Source organism: Mustelus asterias, chromosome 12, assembly GCF_964213995.1.
Source record: "Mustelus asterias chromosome 12, sMusAst1.hap1.1, whole genome shotgun sequence".
Lineage (NCBI taxonomy): Eukaryota > Metazoa > Chordata > Chondrichthyes > Carcharhiniformes > Triakidae > Mustelus > Mustelus asterias.
This window is the reverse complement of record NC_135812.1, coordinates 2,844,052-2,858,591: the sequence shown is the minus strand read 5'-3', so window position 1 is coordinate 2,858,591 and position 14,540 is coordinate 2,844,052. Positions and strand designations below refer to the sequence as shown.

Below are 14,540 nucleotides of genomic sequence, written 5' to 3'. Positions count from 1 at the left end.
TTAGCCTGTCTTGATGCTCTCTCCACTCACATTGTTTTGTTTCTTAAAGACTTGATTAGTTGTAAGTATTCGCATTCCAACCATTATTCATGTAAATTGAGTCTGTGTCTTTATAAGCTCTGTTTGTGAACAGAATTCCCACTCACCTGAAGAAGGGGCTTAGAGTTCCGAAAGCTTGTGTGGCTTTTGCTACCAAATAAACCTGTTGGACTTTAACCTGGTGTTGTTAAACTTCTTACTGTGTTTACCCCAGTCCAACGCTGGCATCTCCACATCTTGTCTGTATAGCACAGGAAACAATACTTTTCACTGTATACTAATACATGTGACAATAAATCAAATCAAAATGAGGATGTGAAAGGTGCTATAGCAATGCAAACCCTATATTCCTGTTCCTAGTTATCTCTGCCTGATTTCTTGATGACTGTGCAGTTCCAGTATTTGTTTTACGAAGAATCTCTGTTTTTTTCTATTAATTTGCAGGATGAAGGCAAAGATCCTTTCCAGAAAATCTTTGTAAAAAAGGATGATACCCGTGTTCTGCAGACATCTGAACACAGACTCAACAAGGCCATTCCCAGGTTCATGCTAGCAGAAGGTGCCGATTCAGCGGTGGACTGTGTGCATGGTGAAGCAATTCCATGTCCTGTACAAAAGGGGGAGCTAGTTACCATTGAGGCACAGGAGGATCCCAAGCTGTCACTTCGTGACGTCACCATAACCTCAGGGCTGGCACAACACAGATCCTCATCCCTCATGGAGACTGTAACGAGACATGCAGTGACAAGTCTTGGGTCCAAGATGGGTGTAGGGAGCCCTCTGCTCAGAAACCTAGAGATGGCAGGACAGCCAGATGCATTTGGGAGCAATTGCCTTGGGGTTGTGACAGAGAATTCCTCGGGCATCATTCCTGAAATGGAGATGAATGAGGGACTTCTTGAAGTGCCGCTTGAGAACAGGATGTCAGTTGGTGGACATTCCATACCACTTAGCAGCAGGAGTATGGGCATAGGCAAGGGAAAGCAGGAGGCTGGTGGGCAGGGAGCTGGGCAGGAGGAGGCTGGTGGGCAGGGAGCTGGGCAGGAGGAAGCTGGCGGGGAGGGGGTTGTGGAGGAGGAGGCTGGCCGGCAGGGAGATATGGAGGAGGTTGGCGGGCAGGGGGATGTGGAGGAGGAGGCTGGCGGGCGGGGGGATATGGAGCAGGAGAAGGCGAGCGGGCAGGGGGATATGGAGGAGGAGGCTGGCGGCCAGGGGGCTGTGGAGCAGGAAACAGGTGGGCAGGAGGTGGGCGGGCAGGGAGCTGTAGAGATAGAGGCTGGCGGGCAGGGGGCTGTTGAGGAGGCTGGCAGGCAGGGGGATATGGAACAGGAGGCGAGTGAGCAGGAGCTGGGTGGGCAGGGGGCTATGGAGAAGGAGGAGAAGGCTGGCAGACGGGGGGCTGGGCAGGAGCCTGTAGAGATAAAGGCGGACAGGCAGGGGGCTGTCGAGGAGGAGGCTGGCGGGCAGGGGGCTGGGCAGGAGCTTGTAGAGAGAGAGGCGGACAGGAAGGGGGCTGTCGAGGAGGAGGCTAGCGGGCAGAGGGATATGGAGCAGGAGGAGAAGGCAGGCGGGCAGGGGGCTGGGCAGGACGTCGGCGGGCAGGAGGCTGTCGAGCAGCAGGAGGAGGCAGGTGGACAGGGGGCTGTGGAGGAGGAAGTGGGTGGGCAGGAGGACATGGGCACAACATCCATACCTGTCCCACAGCCGTGTGCCCTGATGTGCCTCATTCATTCAGGGTCCCTACAAACACCCAGAGACAGCTGGAGACTGCTGGTAGAAGCAATGGGCAGGAACCGTGTCACCTATCAAGAGGCTAGCACAGCGATTTCTCCCGTGGGAACACACTGTACCTCGACCTGCATGACCCCTGTCAGCCTGGCTGAGAAGGAAGTCAATACATCGAGGTCGGAGTGTGTCGACATTGAAGTGACAGACAGTGCGGTGCTCACAGACTCTCTACTCTGGAAGTAAGTTGAGAGAAAGATGAGTGGTTAATTTACTGGACCCAGTAATCTAGCGAGTGAGTGTTGTGTTGTACAATGATAATCCCAACTGGTTCACGAATTAGTTTACAGCTACATGATTAAATTCACTCAGTTCAAAACAGCTACTCACTCCATCAAGAATATGACCCAGCACCACTTTCTCTGGCTGGCTAGTAAATACCAACCTCACCGGTGACACCACTTACTGTGAGTGAATTTAAAAACATTGGTAATTTTGTAAACCTCTCCATATTCATAGAACATAGAAAAACTACAGCACCAACAGGCCCTTCGGCCCACAAGTTGCACCGGTCGTGTCCCTACCTACCTAGGCTTATATATAGACTTACCTATAACCCTCCATCCTATTAAGTCCCATGTACTCATCCAGAAGTCTCTTAAAAAACCCTATCGTGTTTGCCTCCACCACCACTGATGGCAGCCGATTCCACTCACCCACCACCCTCTGAGTGAAAAACTTACCCCTGACATCTCCTCTGTACCTACTCCCCAGCACCTTAAACCTGTGTCCTCTCGTAGCAAACATTTCAGCCTTGGGAAAAAGCCTCTGAGAGTCCACCCGATCTATGCCTCGCAACATCTTATACACCTCTATCAGGTCACCTCTCATCCTTCGTCTCTCCAAGGAGAAAAGACCGAGCTCCCTCAACCTATCCTCATAAGGCATGCCACCCAATCCAGGCAACATCCTTGTAAATCTCCTCTGCACCCTTTCTATGACTTCCACATCCTTTCTGTAATGAGGTGATCAGAACTGAGCACAGTACTCCAGGTGGGGTCTGACAAGGGTCTTATAAAGCTGCATCATTATCCCCCGACTCCTAAACTCAATCCCTTGATTGATGAAGGCCAGCACACCATACACCTTCTTAACCACCTCCTCCACCTACAAGGCCGAATTAAGAGTCCTATGGACCCAGACCCCAAGGTCTTTCTGATCCACTACACTGCTAAGAGTCTTGCCCCTGATATTATACTCCTTCATCCCATTTGACCTGCCAAAATGGACCACGACACATTTATCCGGGTTGAAGTCCATCTGCCACTTCTCCGCCCAGTCTTGCATCCTATCTATGCAGCTTCTGACATCCCTCCAAACTTTCCACAACACCACCAACCTTCGTGTCGTCAGCAAACTTGCCAACCCATCCCTCCACTTCCTCATCCAGGTCATTTATGAAGATGACAAACAGCAAGGGTCCCAGAACAGATCCCTGGCGCACTCCACTGGTGACCAACCTCCATTCAGAAAAAGACCCATCTACAACCACTCTCTGCCTTCTGCAGGCAAGCCAGTTCTGGATCCACAAGGTAACAGCCCCTTGGATCCCATGCCCTCTCACTTTCTCGAGAAGTCTTGCATGGGGGACCTTATCGAACGCCTTGCTGAAGTCCATGTAAACCATCTTGAATATGCAGTTTGAGGGGTCTCTAGTGATCAGCATTGATAGACTGCGAGGGTTTTTTTATATTCAAAATATCATTCCCCACCTTTATTTTCATTCATGGGATGTGGGCATTGCTGGCTAGGGCAGCATTTATTGCCCGTACCTAATTGCCCTTGAAGGGGTGATAAGCTGCCACCTTGAACTGCTGCAGTGCCTGAGGTGTAGGTACACCCATGGTGCTGTTAGGAAAGGCATTCCAAGCTTTTGACCCAGTGACAGTGAAGGATTGCGATGTATTTCCAAGTCAGGATGGTGAGTGGCTTGGAGGGGTCTGTTGGAAGTCCAAGTGTTCTTCTAGATCAGTGGTTCCCAAAGGGTGCGGCGCGCCACACTGGTGCGGCGAGAGAGGACGGCAAGTGTGGCGGGAAGATTCAAGGACAATCAAAGAAACATTTAAACATGGTTTAAACCAGCATTGTTTTGTACTTTCTGGATGTCCCATGATCATATTATAAAGTAGTTGTGTTCTATGTTATGAATCAAGCACTGCTAGGAGTTGTTTTTTTTTGTTTTTGAATGTATTTCTTATCAATAAAACATTCGGTGTGGCGCCAGCAAATTTTTATTCTGAAAGTGCGGCCCAGTGGAAAAAGTTTGGGAACCACTGTTCTCGATGATAGTGGTTGTGAGTTTGGAAGGTGCTGTCTAAGGAGTCTTGGTGAGTTCCTGCAAAGCATCTTGTAGATGGTACACATGGCTACCACTGTTTGTCAGTGGTGGAGGGATTGAATGTTTGTGGAAGGGGTAGCAATCAAGTGGGCTGCTTTACCCTGGATGATGTTGAGCTTCGAGTGTTTTTGGAGCTGCACTCATCCAGGCAAATGGAGAGTATTCCATCACACTCCTGACTTGTATCTTGTAGATGGTGGAGAGAATTTGGTGAGTCAGGACGTGAGTTACTTACTGCAGGAAGCCTAGCCTCTGGCCTGTTCTTGTCGCCTTGGTATTTCTATGGCTAGTCCAGTTCAGTTTCTGGTCAATGGTAACCCCCAGGATGTTGATAGTTGGGGATTCGGGGATGATAATGTCATTGAGTGTCAAAGGGTGATGGCTAGCTCCTCTCTTGTTGGAGCTGGTCATTGCCTGGCACTTGTGTGGCACAAATGTGATTTGTCAGCCGTGTGGACCAATCAATGTGTATGTGTCACAGCCCCCGAACTCTGCGCATGATGTCACAGCCCCTGAACTCTGCGCATGATGTCACAGCCCCTGAACTCTGCGCATGATGTCACAGCCCCTGAACTCTGCGCATGATGTCTGTGATAGGAGCAGTGTTCAGTAATCATAAACCAAGTGTGGTTTTGGTTTTTTTTGGACTGTTAAAGTTGAAAGTGTTGATCCTTGGAAATGAAGTAAATGGAACAGGAAAGAGCAGAATGGGGAATTTGAATCCTTCCTGTCCAGGGTTCACAATTAGTTCCTGTTTGAAATGAGCTCTGTTAGAAAGCAAGAAGCTTCTCTGGGGTGTGACTGTCCATCATGAGCTACATTATCTCTGGACTGGACCGATCCTCATCCCCTGCCCCCCAACCCCAAAAAAAAGTGTACCTAACAGTACTGTGGCCGGTGGTTGTATTTGCTGTATCAAACTTGTTGTTTGTGTCTGGCTCCTTATTTGGGTATCACCGTTGTGTGATATTGTCATGTCTGCAGTCTCCTGTAGTGACAGCTTTGCCAGCTCTTGGTGTTGCAGAACTGTTTCCCTGTCCCTATGTTATTACTCCCCCACTCCTGAGAGGAGGGTTCCCTTTGATTTGATTGAGCAATGCTTCATGGTGTCCACTACTAGATGTATAAGATTTTGATCATCGCTGCTGCCTGGTGCTTTGACCCTGCAGGGGTGAGTTAGTTGCCTTTAACGTGTTTTTCAATTGCTTTCCATAGCTTTTCCAGAGAAGCTCTGGAATCAGTTCCCCGGGAAGATCTGGAACGGCGACTGGAAACGGCCCTCCTCATCAATGAGGTTCTGTCCAGCCAGCTGAATGACTTTTCTAAGAGTAAAGGTCTTGGGCTACGGGCTGGACCAGCGGATCAGCGGGAGACCTACACCCAGACTGACAGTTCTCAGACCCCCGAGGTAACATTCCGAGCATTAAATCCATCCTCTGGGCCCTCTCTGTGAGATGGGGTGGGAATTCTGATGGAGATCAGTCTTTGGTATTTGGTTGTGTTGAAATTGGTTAATTAAGAGAATTGGCAGGTGTTTATGTTCGACATGATCCTCCTCCCACTCCCCTCCATCTCACCCTATCACTATATGGGTTCTCTAACGCTATCCACTATCGCTATCACCCTATCACTATATGGGTTCTGTAATGCTATCCACTATCACTATTACCCTATCACTATATGGGTTCTGTAATGCTATCCACTATCACTATTACCCTATCACTATACGGCTTCTCTAACGCTATACACTATCGCTATCACCCTATCACTATATGGGTTCTTTAATCATAGAATCATAGAAACCCTACAGTGCAGAAACAGGCCATTCGGCCCATCAAGTCTGCACTGACCATAATCCCACCCAGGCCCTACCCCCATATCCCTACACATTTACCCGCTAATCCCTCTAACCTATGCATCTCAGGACACTAAGGGGCAATTTCAGCACGGCCAATCAACCTAGCCCGCACATCTTTGGACTGTGGAAGGAAACTGGAGCACCCGGAGGAAACCCACGCAGACACGAGGAGAATGTGCAAACTCCACACAGACAGTGACCCAAGCCGGGAATCGAACCCAGGTCCCTGGAGCTGTGAAGCAGCAGTGCTAACCACTGCGCTACCTTATCATTATATGGGTTCTCTAATGCTATCCAATATCGCTATCACCCTATCACTATATGGGTTCTCTAACGCGATCTACTATCGCTATCACCCTGTCACTATATGGGTTCTCTGACGCTATCCACTATCGCTATCACCCTATCACTATATGGGTTCTTCAACGCTATCTGCTATTGCTATCACCCTGTCACTATATGGGTTCTCTAACACTATCTACAATCGCTATTTCTCATGGATACAGGATCAGATCATTATTCACTGTGTCATGCATACTCACAAATAGGCCAAAGGCTGCCAATTTGAAACCTGAAGTGTCCAGTCTGCCTCAAATTACCCTGGTAAGGTAAAGGACCTAGCCATTTCATGCTGCTAAATGTAGTGGCAACCTGAGTGGTGTTTGCCACTAACAGGATGCTGCTATCAAATCGAAATGACATTCTACCTAACGCGCAAATGGGTAATGTGGTAAATGAATCTTGATGCCAAGTACGGAGGTCATACGTCCCAACGACTGGCGAATCATATCAAACAGCCTAGCCTGTCTCTTCGGCTATTCACAATAAACAGAGTACTGACTCGATTTGACAAACCTGTGCTTGCAAAACTAGAACATAATGCCGAACCTTGGATGTGATTCCGTGATTGGGCAGCATGTGTTTGAATATTCCTGAGTGTTAAGGATCACACTCAATAACAACCAGTTTAAGATCAGTTGGGCTGGTAAGGTAGCTCACTTATGTTTGCTGCAAGCTACATAGATCTGTTCTCTTTTTGCCCCTTTATTGAGTAAACATGAGCTCCCTGATGCATTTGCCATGTCAATGTCTTGACCAGTCAAAGCTGACTTGACAACCATTCAGCACCCCTTTTCTCATGGAGAATAAATTGTTACCTTTGAAATTTGGTATTCTTGCATCTGTCCTGATGAGTGCAGGACAAAAAGCTTTGACAACATGTCTTTTTTTTTCAGAAATGCTCAAATTTTGTCAAGTGAATATTATCTAGTTTCTCCCTTAAAAATATATCTATAGTATTCAGCTCAACCACTCCCTGTGGTAGCGAGTTCTACGTTCTCATCACTCTCTCAGTAAAGAAGTTTCTCCTGAATTCCCTATTGGGTTTATTGGTGGCTGTCTTTAATTGATGGCCTCTAGTTCTGGACTCTACCACAAGTCGAAACATTATCTCTGTCAAACCCTTCCATAATATCTGGCCATCCATCAGTCTTCTCTATCTGAGAGAAATGAGCCCCGGCCTGTTAAATCTACCTTAATAGGGATGGCCTGTTAGCTCTGATATCAACCTTTTACATCTTTTCCGGTACCTCTATTTACTTTTTTATAATATGTAGAGCAGAACTGTGGAGAGTACCATGTGAGACCTAGCCAAAGCTCGATACAAGTTTAACACTCCCTGCTTTGAAGCAGCCGTTGTGTGGAATTCCAGTTTCTATCATTAGCCGAGACATTATAGCTTTGAAATAAATTGTTGCTTGAAAGAGATGCAGGACATTTCCATGTTCTACTCTGAAAGTAAGTGGAAAGTCAATGGAAACGTTCCTGCCTTGGGAGCCTGAATGCCCTCGGTTCACTCCCACTGCACTCAGACCCAGTCAGTGGAAACCAGAACTCCGGCTTGGAATTCCAGCTTGATATCTAGCATTGGTGGGTGTACCTTTGCTTTTCCAGCTTCCCTGTCACCATCTGGGTTCTGGGACTTTGTAAACTGATCCCACCATCTTGGACTAACCCCCGTGTTAACTGTGGAAAAGATTATCACGGTCATGGACAGAGTGTTCATGTCATCACCAAGGCTGTTACTTCAACTCTCTCGACCTTAAACCCCGAGCAGAGAGTGACTGGGAATTTAAGAATGTTTATTCTGTGTGTTGACAGGTAGAGAATCATTACTGCAGCCTGTACCTGCAGCATGCAAGCAGAGTGCGAGAGCTTGAGCTCAGCCTCAAACAGTACCAGCAGCTCCACAGTACCATCTGTAACGTCCGAGGGCAACAAGTAAGTAATGACAAGCTGTGCTCAGAGTAGTGCCTGGCTATTTCTGCTGGTTTTTGTGGAGGCAACATTGCTGATTTGAGAAACAAGTGTTTGTCTGCCTCTCGTGTTGTGTTGCTGAATGTTTCCATCTCCTTTGTAACGTTCAGATGTTTCTGTAACTCCCTCGGCAGAATTTGCTGGTTGAAGACGTTGAGGAATATCTGGCTGGTGCAGATGGAGCTTATGAGGAAATGAAGAACCAGCGAGTGCGAATGCATGAGCAGGTGAGCAGCTCAACTGAATTGATCTTTACCGTTACATTTTATTCTGCTGCCCCTCGCCCACTGCTGAGTGCCAAAGTGTGATGTGGAGGAGGGGCATCTCCCACATCCACTGAGAGAGGCTCCTTCCTGCTGGATATGAATCCAGAATTCTGAGCCAGAGATCTGCTCTTTGCTCTCTGGGACTGAACAAGGTGTGGCACACTTGTTGAAAGGAGGAGGCTGAGAGGTGATCTTAATGTGTTCTTTAAAATCCTGAAAGGGTTTGACCGGATAAGCGTAGAGGTCAGTGATAGCTTGCTCCTGTTTATAGAGAATTCAGAGTCTGAACTTTGAAATTCATCCTCTGGATGTGGGTGTTGCTGGTTAAGACAATATTTATTGCCCTTCCCTAATTGCCCTTGAGAAGGTGGTGCTGAGCTGCCTTCTTGAACAGCTGATTAGCAGTACCCCTACAGTGCTGTTAGGGAGGGAGTTCCAGGATTTTGACCCAGAAACAGTGAAGGAACGGTGACATATTTCCAGGTCAGGATGGTGAGTGGATTGAAGGGGAACTTTGGGGTAATGTTCCCATGTGTCTCCTTCACTCTTCCTTCCAGAGGTTGTGGGTTTGGTGCTGTCGAAAGAGCTTTGGTGAGTTGCTGCAGTGCATTTTGTAGATGGTACTACGTGGCTGCCACTGCAGCAGTGCTGCAGTGAATGAATATTTAAGGTGGTGGATGGGGTGCCAATCAACTGGGCCGTTTTGTCCTGGATGGTGTTTGAGCTTCTTGAGTGTTGTTGGGGCTGCACTGATCCAGGAAAGTGGAGAGTCCATCACATTCCCAACATGGGCCTTGTAGATGGTGGACAGGCTTTAAGGAGTCAGGAGGTGAGTTACTTGCAGCAGGTTTCTGGTTTCTGACCTGTTTTTGTAGCCACAGTATTTATATGTCTATTCCAGGGCTTGATACTCTGTCAGAGAGTCGAAGACTTTCAAAAGTTAATTGGGGGAGTCTATGGGAAGGCAAAGGGACGCCTGGTAAGTGACATGCTTTCAAAAGTGTGTTAACCAGGGTTCAGGGTAAACACATTCCTCTTAGAGTGAAGGGCAAGGCTGGCAGAAGTAGGGAACCCTGGATGGCTTGGGATATTGAGGCCCTGGTCAAGAAGAAGAAAGAGGCACATGGCATGCATAGGCAACTGGGATCAAGTGAATTCCTTGAAGAGTTTAGGGGGTGTCGGAGTAGAATTAAGAGAGAAATCAGGAGGGCAAAAAAGGGGACACGAGATTGTTTTGGCAGATCATAGAAATCATAGAAACCCTACAGTGCAGAAGGAGGCCATGCGGCCCATCGAGTCTGCACCGACCACAATCCCACAAATTTACCCACTAATCCCTCTAACCTACGCATCTCAGGACTCTAAGGGGCAATTTTTAACCTGGCCAATCAACCTAACCCGCACATCTTTGGACTAAGGCAAAGATAAGATAAGGCAAAGGAGAATCCAAAGAGCTTCTACAAATACATAAAGGGCAAAAGAGTAACCAGGGAGAGAGTAGTGCCTCTTAAGGATCAACAAGGTCATCTATGTGCGGATCCACAAGAGATGGGTGAGATCCTAAATGAATATTTCTCATCAGTATTAACTGTTGAGAAAAGCATGGATTTAGGGAACTTGGGGAAATAAATAGTGATGTCTTGAGGAGTGTACATATTACAGAGAAGGAGGTGCTGGAAGTCTTAAAGCGCATCAAGGTAGATAAATCCCCGGGACCTGATGAAGTGTATCCCAGGACATTGTGGGAGGCTAGGGAGGAAATTGCGGGTCCCCTAGCCGAGATATTTGAATCATCAATAGTCACGGGTGAGGTGCCTGAAGATTGGAGAGTGGCAAATGTTGTGCCTTTGTTTAAAAAGGGCTGCAGGGAAAAGCCTGGGAACTACAGGCCAGTGAGCCTCACATCTGTGGTGGGTAAGTTGTTGGAAGATATTTTGAGAGACAGGATCTACAGGCATTTAGAGATGCAAGTACTGATTGGGGACAGTCAGCATGGCTTTATGGGTGGAAAATCATGTCTCACAAATCTGATTGAGTTTTTTGAAGGGGTATATTGGAGCATATTGGGTGAGAATTTAGGGGGCACGGTTAGTAAGTTTGCAGATGACACCAAGATTGGTGGCATAGTGGACAGTGAAGAAAGTTATCTCCAATTGCAATGGGATCTTGATCAATTGGGCCAGTGGGCTGACGAATGGCAGATGGAGTTTAATTTACACAAATGCGAGGTGATGCATTTTGGTAGATTGAACCAGGGCAGGACTTACTAATTAATGGTAGGGCGTTGGGGAGAGTTACAGAACAAAGAGATCTAGGGGTGCATGTTCATAGCTCCTTGAAAGTGGAGTCACAGGTGGATAGAGTGGTGAAGAAGGCATTTGGCATGCTTGGTTTCATCGGTCAGAACATTGAATACAGGAGTTGGGGCGTCTTGTTGAAGTTGTACAAGACATTGGTAAGGCCACACTTGGAATACTGTGTGCAATTCAGGTCACCCTATTATAGAAAGGATATTATTAAACTAGAAAGAGTGCAGAAAAGATTTACTAGGATGCTACCGGGACTTGATGGATTGAGTTAGAAGGAGAGGCTGGATAGACTGGGACTTTTTTTCTCTGGAACGTAGGAGGCTGATGGGTGACCTTATAGAGGTCTATAAAATAATGAGGGGCATAGACAAGGTAGATAGTCAATATCTTTTCCCAAAGTTAGGAGAGGCTAAAACTAGAGGGAATAGGTTTAAGGTGAGAGGGGAGAGATACAAAAGCGTCCAGAGGGGCAATTTTTTCACACAGAGGGTGGTGAGTGTCTGGAACAAGCTGCCAGAGGTAGTAGTAGCGGCGGGTACAATTTTGTCTTTTAAAAAGCATTTAGATAGTTCCATGGGTACGATGGGTATAGAGGGATATGGGCCAAATGTGGGCAATTGGGATTAGTTTAGGGGTTTTAAAAAAAAAGGCGGCATGGACAAGTTGGGCTGAAGGGCCTGTTTCCATGCTGTAAACCTCTATGACTCTATGACGCGATGGGCCGAATGGCCTTCTACACTCTCGGGATTCTATGATTATATGAATATCATGGGTAGACATTTAGATTCGCTTTTGAAGATGGACATTTTGTGGCACGAATGTGGGATCAGCCCAGACCTGAATGTTGTGAAGATCTTGCTGCGTGAGGTCACAAACTGCTTCATTATCTGAGGAGCTGTGAATGGAACCAAACGCTGTACAATCATCAATGAACATCCTCCTGCAGGCCACTGATGCAGCTTTTCTCCCCTTTTCAAACTGCAGACTGTGGGATGGTCCTGCTCTCACCCCACAACTACAGCCACTCAGTAGTTAATCAGGAGCAGCATCAGATTAAAAACTCATCACCTGTCCTCTGAAACAATCTTTTTGTTGTTTTGTTTTAAATGTGACCTTCTCCACACAGCTGAAAGATGCCAGAGATCTCGCCCGCCAGAGTGCCAACCAACTCCAAACCATGACCCAAGCAATGGCGAGGGCCGTGGAAGAACAAAGAGGACTGAGGACGAGGACAGGCGAGGCTGAATGGAAGATGGCAAATGTGAGTGCTTATCTTTTCTGACCAACCCCCATTAACTATCACTTTGAATTAAAACTGGAGTGAATTGTCGTCAGCCAGTGTTAAACAGGAAATACTCATTAACCTCTGGTGCTGCTCTTGGGACTACTTTAGCAACATACCCTCATTTTAGTAGAATCTGCCTGTTGCACACTCGTACAATAAACTAAACATACGTCACACGTAGATTTGTTCAATAAATATCTCCCAACATGCAGTAACCAAGAAAATAAAGTAGTCACATTGATCAGAAAACACCTTGCGCACACTACTTTTCCTCAGCACTTTATCATACATACCGTGCTGCTGAGTGTTGTGATCACATGACTAACTATTGTCTCTCTTGATCATTTTTAAAGAGCAGAATCACAAATGCAATTAGTTGCATCTGGATTTCCAGCTACGTATTGGGCAGCACTGCTTTAATCCTGTGGTAGATTGTTGAATACTTATAATGCCCACACTGCCCTGCAGTATCTGGCAGTGGTACTATACAGAGCTACTGCAGTTAAACTTTAGTTCTCTGCTCTGCTGGCACTAGCCAGCATAGATCATAGAATGGACAGCAGAGAAGAAGGTCGTTTGACCCACCGTGTTAATGCTGGTTCTCCTTGAAAGAGATATCCAATGAGTCAAAAAGCTCCTTGTTCTTTCACCGTAGCTGTGAAAATTTCTCCTTTTCAATTATTTATTCATTGTAGCCTTAACTTGACTTTTGCTGTAACCGCTCCATGATATAACACTGAAGGAGGCCATTCAGCCCATCATGTCTGTGCTGGCTCTCTGAAGGAGCAATTCACAGTGTCATTCCCCTCCTTTCTCGCCCTAGTCCTGCAATTTCTTCCTTTTTAGATAATCTAACTTGCTCTGGAATGCCTCGATTGAATGTTCCTCCATCACTATCTCAGCCAGTGCGTTCCAGATCCTAACCACTCGCTGCATGAAAATGTTTTCTTCGTGTTGCAATTGTTTTTGCAATTATCTTAAATCTGTGCCCTTGGGCTCTCAATCCTTCCACCAACGGGAACAGTTCCTCCCTGTCCACTATGTCAAGATCCCTCATGATTTTGAATGCCTCTATCAAATCTCCCCTCAACTTCTCTTCCCTGAAAAGAACAATCCCATCTTCTGATTACATAACTGAAGTTCCTCATCCCTGTCAGGATCAAGTGAGAGAAAGATGTGAGAGAGAGGAGAAGGCAAGGTATCAAGAAGGGAATTGATCATCCGAGTGTACCTGGAAGTGTATAAACTTTGCACGAACACATAAGGTGAAAGGTTGCAAAATAACAAAGATTGAATGAAAGGCACTTCCTGAATGTATAGAGATGAATTGATGGTACAAATGGAAGTAAATGGGTATGATCTAATTGCCATTACAGAGACGTCATAGAGATTTACAGCACGGAAACAAGCCCTTCGGCCCAACTTGTCCATGCCACCCTTTTTTTTTAAAACCCCGAAGCTAATCCCAATTACCCACATTTGGCCCATATCCCTCTATACCCATTGTACCCATGTAACTGTCTAAATGCTTTTTAAGGAACAAAATTGTATTTACCTCTACTACTACCTCTGGCAGCTTGTTCCAGACACTCACCACCCTTTGTGTGAAAAAATTGCCTCTCTGGACACTTTTGTATCTCTCCCCTCTCACCTTAAACCTATGCCCTCTAGTTTTAGACTCCCCTCCCTTTGGGAAAAGATATTGACTATCTAGCTGATCTGTGTCCCTCATTATTTTATAGACCTCTATAAGATCACCCCTCAGCCTCCTACGCTCCAGAGAAAAAAGTCCTAGTCTATCCAGCCTCTCCTTATAACTCAATCCATCAAGTCCTGGTAAATCTTTTCTGCACTCTTTCTAGTTTAATAATATCCTTTCTATAATAGGGTGACCAGAATTGCACACAGTATTCCAAGTGTGGCCGTACCAATGTCTTGTACAACTTCAACAAGACGTCCCAACTCCTGTATTCAATGTTCTGACCAATGAAACCAAGCATGCTGAATGCCTTCTTCACCACTCTGTCCACCTGTGACTCCACTTTCAAGGAGCTATGAACATGTACCCCTAGATCTCTTTGTTCTGTAACTCTCCCCAACACCCGACCATTGAACCAGGGCAGGACTTACTCAGTTAATCTACCAAAATGCATCACCTCGCATTTATCTACAGAGAGACTAATGCTGGGAACTGAATGTTCAAGGGTATTTGATATTTAGGAAGGATGGGCAATAAGGAAGCGAGGAGCACTGCTAATGAAGGATGAGATCTAATGATCAAAATTTCAATTCTGTTTGGGTGGAGCAAAGAAACAGCATGGGACATCAAACTTTATTAGGAGTT

General features: G+C 46.4%; 1 protein-coding gene across 1 annotated transcript in view; it reads left to right on the top strand.

Moving 5' to 3' along the window:
• The first annotated feature begins 1,713 nt into the window (after positions 1 to 1,713).
• spag5 (sperm associated antigen 5) overlaps positions 1,714 to 14,540 on the top strand; it is a 46,703-nt gene continuing 33,876 nt past the window's right edge. Inside the window, exons 1-5 of the mRNA XM_078225926.1 lie at positions 1,714 to 2,006; positions 5,378 to 5,570; positions 8,181 to 8,300; positions 8,471 to 8,563; positions 12,038 to 12,172. Coding sequence (XP_078082052.1) covers positions 1,714 to 2,006; positions 5,378 to 5,570; positions 8,181 to 8,300; positions 8,471 to 8,563; positions 12,038 to 12,172 — 834 coding nt within the window. The remainder of the gene's footprint in view (positions 2,007 to 5,377; positions 5,571 to 8,180; positions 8,301 to 8,470; positions 8,564 to 12,037; positions 12,173 to 14,540) is intronic.